This window comes from Raphanus sativus, chromosome 3 (genome assembly GCF_000801105.2).
Source record: "Raphanus sativus cultivar WK10039 chromosome 3, ASM80110v3, whole genome shotgun sequence".
NCBI classification, from domain to species: domain Eukaryota; kingdom Viridiplantae; phylum Streptophyta; class Magnoliopsida; order Brassicales; family Brassicaceae; genus Raphanus; species Raphanus sativus.
Window position 1 is genome coordinate 4,323,041 of NC_079513.1, and position 9,947 is coordinate 4,332,987.

General features: G+C 31.1%; 1 protein-coding gene and 1 long non-coding RNA gene across 4 annotated transcripts; one reads left to right on the forward strand and one right to left on the reverse strand.

Moving 5' to 3' along the window:
* Window positions 1-2,664: 2,664 nt before the first annotated feature.
* On the reverse strand, window positions 2,665-3,984 carry LOC108844382 (phytolongin Phyl1.1). Its single transcript, XM_018617635.2, has one exon. The coding sequence runs from the start codon at window positions 3,637-3,639 to the stop codon at window positions 2,875-2,877; it is 765 nt and encodes a 254-aa protein (XP_018473137.1). The 5' UTR covers window positions 3,640-3,984; the 3' UTR covers window positions 2,665-2,874.
* A 2,062-nt stretch (window positions 3,985-6,046) lies between these two features.
* On the forward strand, window positions 6,047-7,972 carry LOC108844991 (uncharacterized). Of its 3 annotated transcripts, XR_008943495.1 has the most exons (5): window positions 6,047-6,204; window positions 6,310-6,424; window positions 6,712-6,905; window positions 6,988-7,281; window positions 7,403-7,972. It is a non-coding gene; the product is annotated as an uncharacterized LOC108844991 (long non-coding RNA). The 3 variants fall into 3 exon arrangements; XR_008943494.1 differs by having other exon boundaries at window positions 6,988-7,972; XR_008943496.1 differs by having other exon boundaries at window positions 6,719-6,905; window positions 6,988-7,972.
* Window positions 7,973-9,947: the final 1,975 nt, after the last annotated feature.

Sequence of the window (9,947 nt, forward strand, 5' to 3'; positions counted from 1 at the left end):
TCAGAACATAGAGATATACAGGCAGTGTTAGGATCTTTATAAGTTAGGTCGTTTCTGTTTGATTATGGATTCAGTTTAGTTGCTAAAACAGATTATCAAAGCTGTAGAATTTGGGTTTGGTTTCTAGTTGGGTTTTTCATAATTTAGGTAATTTGGATAAAATCTGGTTGAGAACTTTTAAGTAAAATATTAGATAATGTAGCTTTTCGATACTGTGGATAAAAATATTAAGTTAATTCATTTTTTTAGTTAATTTAGCCTTTTGTGGAGAAAATTATTCAGTTTATCGTGGAAGACTTTTTAATCTAGTGGTTTAATTAATTGTTTAGAAAATGAGGTTTGGATTTTGAATCCAAGAAAAGCGAAAATTATGCATATTAAAAAAAAAAATTTATAAGAGATCTTCGATATTATGCAAGTAACATTGTCAATGAGTGGTTATATAGAGTTGCTCACGATGATGCATTCAAACATAATTTTTCATAAAATAGATAGATTTATCGATTATAAAATTATATATAATATTCTTCACTACTTGTAATAACATAATTATTAAGATTTAAAATATGTTTTAATTATTTTAGAACTAATGATAACTAGTATTCCTTCCGTTTTTAATACTCGATGTTATATAAGATTTTTTGTTTTAAATTAGATGGAATTTTTAGCTTAATATTAAATTATTAACAGTTATATGACCATTGGTTTTATATAATCTATTTTATTATTGATAGAATTGTGCTTAAGTGAATAATAATAATAATAATAATATAATAATAATAATAATAATAATAATAAATAATAATAATAATAACAATAATAATAATAATAACAATAATTAATGATGCTTTATTTTATGTTTACATAAAAATAAAAAAAATCTAAATCTATATAACAACTAGGTGATTCCTACACCATGTGCGCAGTACTTAAAATTTAAATTTAAAAACATATTTAAAAATAAAATTATATTAATATTCCATATTTTGTTATTTTTTACCAATATTTTAATATAAATTTTTTTTTAATTGAATATAAAAATAAGAATAAAATAAAAAATTATTTTAAATTATACTTAAGAATAGATATGATATATTTAAACTATAATCTTAATATTTTTTATCTATTTATTTTGGATAAATACATTAAACTTAATTTGTATAAACTTAATAAAAATTGATATAAAAAAATGTGTATTATCGAAAAGTACAAATGAACATTATTTTTAGAATCTTTATTTAAAATAATTTAATAATATTACGGTTAAACATTGGATTTAATTGAACATAAAATTAAGATAAAAATAATAAATTGTGTTTAGATTTTAAATTATACTTAAGAATATATATGTATATATTTATAACTATAATCTTAGATATATTTTTATCTATTTATTTTGGATAAATGTAGTAATTTATTTGTATAAAATTAATTAAAATTGATATAAAATATGTATAATTATCAGAAAGTAAAAATGAATAGTATTTTTACAGCCTTTAGATATATAAAAGAAGTTAATAATATTACGGTTAAACATTTATATTTAAAAAAACTGTAAAACAATTTGGAAATGTTTTTAGTAATAAAATTGCATAATTATAAATAATATTTCAAAAATTTAAAATATTGTTAAATTATTTTTTGTCATATTTAAATAGATTTACTTTAGTGATGATATATAATTTATTTTCATATTGTAAAAAACTTACCAAAAATGTAAATAATCATGAAATGTAATCGTTCATGTCACATTTAATCTTAAGTTATATCATCATTTTAATATGTCATGTCGTCAAAATGATTATGGAGAGGGTATATGTCAAAATCAATTGATAAATAATGTATAGGGGATACTTATTTCCGTCATCTAACAGAAGAAATATATAAGATACAGACGATTTTTGGTTCTGTTCTAGTCTAGTTAACATATTTTGGATATAGAGATGGACTATTCAAGTATTTATGACTACTCGGTTTGGTTTGGTACCTCTTAATTCAGATTGGTTCTTTCGGTTCCACCTGATTACCGTTGTCTCTTGCACGGCCACTAGCCATTCCTTCAGGTTTGCATGATCTATATGTTTGTTTCTTTATGTCGACAACTTGTGAAAATTCAAAGTTACTAATTTGATTGTAGTTTGATTTGCAAATGCCACAGCCTTGTTGGCAATGAAGATTAGTAGGCTTGTGCAGAGAACCTTATTCGGTTAAATCCTCAAGGCATAGTTTCGATTACTACTTTAATACATATGTGCCTCTTAAAGATGTGCGTTCTACTTCACATTGTATCCATTTTGGCGGGAATCATAGTATCGGAACCATAAGCATGAAAAAGGATCAGATCAACTTCGTCTTTATATTTCTCCTCAACAAATTTACTGTTATCTTATCTCTCTCTTAGTTTTCTTCCCATGTTTCTTGAAAACAATAAACCTCAGCATACTCTTCGACGTGGATCCATCGTAAGTTTATACTTATGCACTTCATTCTCCATCCATGGTGGTTTGGAGATGAAAAAATGCTATCAATGTAAGCTGATTTGAACTTTGCAGATGGCTATAATCGATCTGTTGAGTCTAGCTGTACAAGTTGAAAGATGACTGAGCTCGTTACTCCAACAGTTTAATCATATAAAGATGGACGTTACCATGAGAAAGCACGAAGAACACAGAACAGAAAACATAGTTGCAACTGTACATATCTGTACAAAGCATTAAGTAAAGCATTCACATTAGCCATAGTAGAACTTGACCCTTAGTCCTCACATACATTCAACAATAGTACTTAACAAGACTGTAAAAAGAATCGATTCAACTTAAAGACTTTATACGCCGTGTTTGCCTGCCTGCACAAGGAGAAACATTTTTTCGATCATCATGAACGTGTGCACTTGATGCCCTCACAAACAGCCAACCAGATACAAAACAGAGTCAAGCAAATAGCAGCATCGATAGCAAGAACAATCTGAACTAGGCGTCGCCACTTACATTCAAAGCTTTGAGAACCAGAACGTCCTCTTCTCGGTACACACTCCTTCTGCAAGGATGTCTCTGCTGCAGACGAAGCTTCACAACGCTCGGAGCTCCTGTGTTCATCAAGCTCAATACCTCTAACCGAGACAACATGATCTTTCCCTCCTCTCTTCTTCTCTTGCTTGCTTGACTTCCCCAAAAGCGGAGCTTTAGTAGAAGAACTCACAGCTTCGCTTTGTTCAGCGAGGTTGTTACTATTATTGTTCTTCAACTCGTTGTTAGCAGTCTCAGCAGCAGCAACATGCTCAAGCGAAGCAATGAGTTTGGAAACAACATCATCTACATTGACAGAACCAACCACCGCAGTGAAGCTTCCTTTCCTAGCAGCTTTCTTGAACTCGTCTCTCAGATGCTCAAGAAACTTGAGAACGCTGAGTTTCCCTAAAGCCTCGTCGACAATGGCGAAATACACAAACCCATCTCCAATTAGAAACCCAAACCTCCTCTTACCTATGGATTCGAAGTACCAAGCGTGAAAAGGCGGAGTCTTTTCAAGACACAGACCCGCGAGGCTCTCGTTGCTCTGATCTCCTCCGTTGTAAGCGTAAAGAATCTGGTTGTCTCTAGAGACGCAACAGTAGTGAACTGTGTTGTTGATTAAACCCATCTAAGAGATCAGATTGAGACAGAAGAGGAAAGAGGAAAGGTCTGTGATTAGGGCAAAGAGGAAGAGGGAGATGGCGATGAAGAGGTCGGAGAAGAAGTCGAAGAGAAGAAGAAAGTACCAACAGAATCCTTCGGCGATGTATTCAAAATCGAGGATGAAATCTATCATCCCTCTCTCTAGGGTTATGGTGGGTCATGTGTGGAGAAAAGAAACAAAGGGGTGGTTCGAGCTTTGGGGATGTGTCTTGTCTTCGCGAAGATATAAAGGAAAGGAAAAAGTCAGAACCGGAGGACCGAACTAGAGGACGTGCGTGGTCCACAACGTAAAGACCTAAACAAACAGAGAAAGGATAGTTTGGGATGCGTTCTGTTTAATTGCGTGCGTATAAAATGTTCAAAGATTCGCTTAGCCAAGTTTGAGAAAGGATAGTGGATAATTGTTGCTACCTACATAATTTTAGACTTGCCAACAATGACATTAAAAATGATTTTAAATACATAACTAGATTTTGATCCGCGTTTCGAAAGCGCGGATATTATTTTTCATTTTTATGAAATATATTATTTGTTTATAATTATTGAATGTATTTATCTTAATAAAACTTTCTTTATAATAAATTCGACACATATAATGTTTCTGATAAACTATGTATTTCTCTGACTTTATTTTATTCTTTCTCCAATTAACATATTTATTTGGTTTGTTATTAAAATAAATGATTTTAGAATGCAACTGTATAATACTTTTACATTGATATTTTGTTTAAACAATGTGACATATTTCTATATTAGTTAAATATTTACATTGTAATTTAAATTTGTATACAAATCAACATATGTGTGTAGTTTGTTGTTAAAAGAAATGATTTTGAATCCAAATGTACACTACTCTTATATTGATTTCTTTTTCAGTTCACATAAATATTTTAAATATATTTATTTCAACTGAACTAACTAATATTTTGTTAAATTGGCCCCTGAAATATATTTTTATACACCAATATCTATTTTCATAATTAATGTTATATATCCTAGATGTATCATAATATAACTAACGATATTCAAAAGACCTGGATCGAATCAGGTTATATGACTATTTTCGTTATAAATATCCGAACCCGTTTTAGATACATTGGTTATTTAGATATTTTTACGTTCCTATACATTGGAACCGAATTCATCCAGATCCACAATGACCAACCTCAAAATCCACACATAAGTTTATAATATTCAAGCGGGATTTTGTTTCAAAACAAAAAAAACAATACCCGAAAGAAACAACATGTACCTAAATGGACAGATAATGTTCATGTCTAACTATTTTATAAATTAATAAAAAAACTCTTTGTATGTGTCTGGCTAAATTAAATGAAATAGAAAAATTTTGTATATCAAGTAAAATAATTATATGGAGTGAAAAATTAAATGGTAATAAATGTAATATATTTTAATTATTTTGATTTAAGTTATTATTTTATTCACAAAAACATATCTTTGAACTATATTTTTGGGTACATAATTTTTCCACCGATTGAAACTAAAATAAAAATATTTTAGTAAAATAAAATAAACCAAACGTTTAATCATATATAAAACCTAATTACTTAATATTTTTGATTTTATAATTGGCACAAAGTTAATATTGATTAACTAATAAATAAAAATATGTTATTCATGTTTCTAGACAATTCTCATTTGTTATTAATTTAGTGAAAATAAAATGGTTAAATATGTAAGTAAAAGAAAGTACACATCTCTACTAACTATGTTTCCATAAATATCTCATTTATTTTACTATCCATGTTTCCAAATATATCTCATTTATTATACTATTTTTGTTTCCAAACAAACTCCAAATGTATTTTAACTTTAATAATATATATATACATCAAATTTAATTAGATGTAAAAATAATCTAAAAGGTAATGAAATTATACTTTTTATGACCAAACAAAAGTCATGTAACCACTTCTACAATTATAATTCTACGAAGTTTTTTAGGTTAGTGAAGTCTTTTATACGAAGATTTCTAAAATCGTGAAGTCTTCTAAATATCTTCTATGAAAATAATTTTTCTCATGTATTTAATCTTTAAAATAATATAGAAATTCATAAAATTACTTTGATGGAAAATAAATCAAAATAGTGTAATTATAAACAATTATAAATGATGTAAATCTATATATATAAAGAAAAGGGGTCTCTCTTTTTAGAGAGCCACGTCACAAATTAGTCTCTCATGTGCTTGACACGTGTCCGCTTCCTTCAAAAAATCTGCGTTTCATTTAATCAATTATTTGGGCCTTCACTTCGTTTGGGCTGCGTCTACAAATGATTAAGCCCATATCATTATGCCTCTGTAATTAAAAGCTGCGTTTTTTGTTAGGGGTTGGAGTGTGTCTTATCTTTGCGTCTCCTCATGGGATCTTTCATCTTCTTCTTTCTGGTGTGAGATGAGACCAGAAACCGATCTCCCTTCATAAAGCTCTCCATTAATCAACCACACATGATCTTATTGAAAGCGACACTTGAGACTGCAAGGCGGTGGACGTTTTGCTATAAAAAGGTATGAGTTCCTGCTTTTAGAATCATCATTACTTCTAATTTAAACAGTAAACAAAAAGTGTGAGTTATTATGGCTAACGATTTGGTCTTCCTCTCCAACCTACAGACTGGCCGCTCTTCCTCTCCCGTTCAAGTTCGCCTGCTCCCTTTATAAGAGGCGAGGAACGTCAGCCGTGGTGGAAAGATGATGAGAGTCAGACATGCTCCTTCCTGATTCTCAGGTTATCTATTTATTCTCCGGTTAAATTCTATACACATCGCCGCCGTCTTGATTCCAGATTATCATTATTCATTGTGTTTTGAAGTTCCTGTTGTATAATTATGGCCGAGCCATCCCCCACCTTTTAATGTTTGATATCTTCTTTTCATAATGTTCATATTTTTACGGCTGTGAGAATTCTCCGTTTCTGGCTATAAGTTGATTTAAATTTATGTCTGAGCCATTTCCCAGCTTTTGATGTTTGATATCTTCTTTCATAGTGTATGAAGTTCCTAATGAGTTGAGCAGCTGGCAGATAAACTCAAAGAGAGAAAACAGAAGCTAGAGAATCAGGAAGAGAGAGGTTCAAGTTGTGCTCCTTGGACAAGGACTTGGAGGTTTTTGATCCGAATACTCACAACTCCAATGTAAGGTCTCTCAACCACAATTGTACAGGTTCAGCTGGGTACACAAGTCTAAGATATCTTGAGAGCTCATCAGCGGTAAGTTCTGAGAACAAGAGAAGACATTTCTTATGTCTCTACAACAGATTTGATGTTTAACTTATGCTCTGAATTGTTCCAGGAAAAGTTCGGGTCTAGAAAGACGAGACAGAAACATTCAAGACCTGAAACAAGAGCAGGAGCAACCAAGTCCTGTCTCTGTTCTAGAGAGGATACGTCTAGAAGAAGAAACAGTAGAAGAGAAGATTAGATTACTATCTTTTGATGATTCAGGCATGAATCTTCTAGAGAAGGACTCAGTTCACAAGTTTGTGAAGAAAGTTCTTGATGCTTCAAGACTGAACTGGACTAATCTCATGGCAAGATGCAACGAAGAAACATCAACCGTAATTCTCACACGGAGATCACAACAACGGTAAGCTTCTTCTGGTTCTTGATTACACGTCAATCTACCAATATTCTTCCTTTAGATAAGACCTGATTCACGAGACGCTGAGACGTTTTGACTGTGGTTTACTCTGCTGTGACACTCCAAGAACGTTGGATCAGATCATTGAGACTGATGTGGTAAAGCCATCATGTGTTGGTCGGGTAACGGTGGTGAAGCTGAAGGTCTTTATCTGTACCGGAAGAGTAACTGAAATAAAGGTTGAGAAGGGATGGTGCTATGTTTCCTGCTCAAACTGAGCCAACAAACTTCCCCGCACAGTCTCATCTTTCCCATGTTTTCCTTGCAACAATACCAGTGCAGTTGGTGGCCTCCGCTATGTGCTAATTTCCGGCAACTTATTCAGTTACATTAAACTTCTGACCTAGCGCAAACTCACCTTTAGGATTTGATGCATGTTCTCTGTCCACTAGGTACCGTGTGGAGATGTGCGTTGCAGATGAAACTGGTGAAGCTTTGTTTGTCTGTTTCGATGGGGTAATGACCGAACTTCACAACATGAGGGCCTATGAAGCTGACCATCTTTTGGGTGTTTTTTTAATTGCTTAAGCCGTTTATGTTGTTTTTTCTTTTCATTTTCGAGTGTTTGCTTTATGAACAAGTTTTTTTTCACTCTTTGCTACTTCTATAATTTTGTTTTTTTTAAAACCAAATATAAAATATAGGGAAATATGTCTGTATAACCAAGAAAAAAAGCATAATTCATGAGATAACCAATTTCCCTAATATAACGATATACAATGTGTCTTTTGTATAATATTGCCATCTTACCCTTTTATTTTACCGGTAAAACCTGCAAAATAATTATAATCTAAATTAATAACTAATGATTCTAAAAAAAAGACGTGGCTATACTTACTCTCACATAGCTAACAAAGCAATGGTAAAATATAAAAAGATCAAGCAGATTTGAGTGATGAAGATGTTACACACTACGAGTACGGACAAGTTTGCGGAGAAGAAGAACGGTTTAGGAAGTTCGATGACGGAAAGGGGGAATTTCTCAAAGTTTATAAGCGGCAGTCGCAAGGACGCCAAGACATGTATGTATCTTAATTTGAGTAAATCTCTGTCGTATGTGTAGGAGAAGATGAACAGTAGTTTTATTTATTGTATTCTATTCTATTTATAAGCATATAGAATAGAAGTGTAAAATAATATGTTCCATTCCATTTGTTTAGAAATATATTTTGATATTGGGATTTGAGGTTTACATTTGGATTAGGGTTTACATTTGGATTAGAATTTAGTGATTAGAATTTAGGGTTTAGTATTTAGAAAGTGAGAAAGTATGGTTGGGATTAAGATTAATTTTTTCCATGCAATTATAGAGATTCCATACCTTCACTAATATGTACTATGTTATTTATTTTGTTCCATTCTATTTAGACTATGGATTTGTATTTAGGTTTGTGGTTTATATTTGGGTTTAGGGTTTACTTATTAGAGTTTAGGGTTTACATTTAGATTAGGGTTTAGTGATTAGAATTTAGAGTTTAGTATTTATAAGTTAAGGAGTATGTTATGGATTAGTGTTATATTGTTTATTATATTTCATTCTATTTGGATTTAGAGTTTATATTTGGGTTAATCCTATATTATTTAGATGATATGGTTTACTGATTAGGGTTTGGGATTTATTATTTAGGGGTTGTGGTGGGAGTGAGATAAGGTTTAATATCTAGAGATTTAGATTGAGTTATGTATAGTATTTAGTGGTTGTTGTAGGATTATAATCCTATACTATTTAGATGATATGGAATAGAAAATTTGTTGTATATGTATGTGATCAATAAAATTATACGTGGATGGCTTTTTTTTCTTTAAAAAACCATGACGTCGATTAATTTATGATTTGTAACTGGTAACCTATTAAATGAGAGGGTAGAACCGGATAGAATAGGTGTAAAAAGCCTGACATTAAATTACGTCAAAATCATAGCTAGATTATTAATTTCACTTGAAAAAAAAGCTATTTCACCAATTAGCCCTAAAATATATCTCATGTCGGTAATATTTGGTATTATATGGTTTTTAAATTCAAGTTAGTATTCTCTATATTCTGTCATGATTGTAAATATGATCATGTTTAACGTATGCAATTCATCCACATACATATTTGGAGTCCAATTTGAAATGACAATCTATACTAAACATGCGATGGGTCCATTCATATTCTATATTTCCCTTCATTCGCATTTTATTCAACAAATACTAAATATAAATATAATGCTCACACAGTTCCTGCGGCTCCATATACATTATATATATAAGATACATATATTTATAGCCTAGCATTGAACTGGTTGACTTGGTACGCCATCTCTGATCCGGTATGTTCTCAAAGACTGACTTTATCACTATCATCACAGGAAAAACAGCCAACATGTTCTTGAACAATTATAGGCTTCGATGAAGATATCGTTCACCAGTGTTTAAGTGTCATATTTTGAAGGACTCCACTTCCTCTTCTCTTATCGTCTTACATTTGCTACTTTTATGACAACCTTCTTCTTAACGCTTAAACATTGTTTTAAATTTAAGGTTTCATATAAAGAGTCCGTGACACATATTTACATATATACTACATTTTAAAGGATCAAGATATCCACAAAAAATATAATAGAATATTA

Coding starts and splice junctions, on each gene's coding strand:
- LOC108844382 (XM_018617635.2), bottom strand. CDS start 3,639: ATGGGTTTAATCAACAACACAGTTCACTACTGTTGCGTCTCTAGAGAC.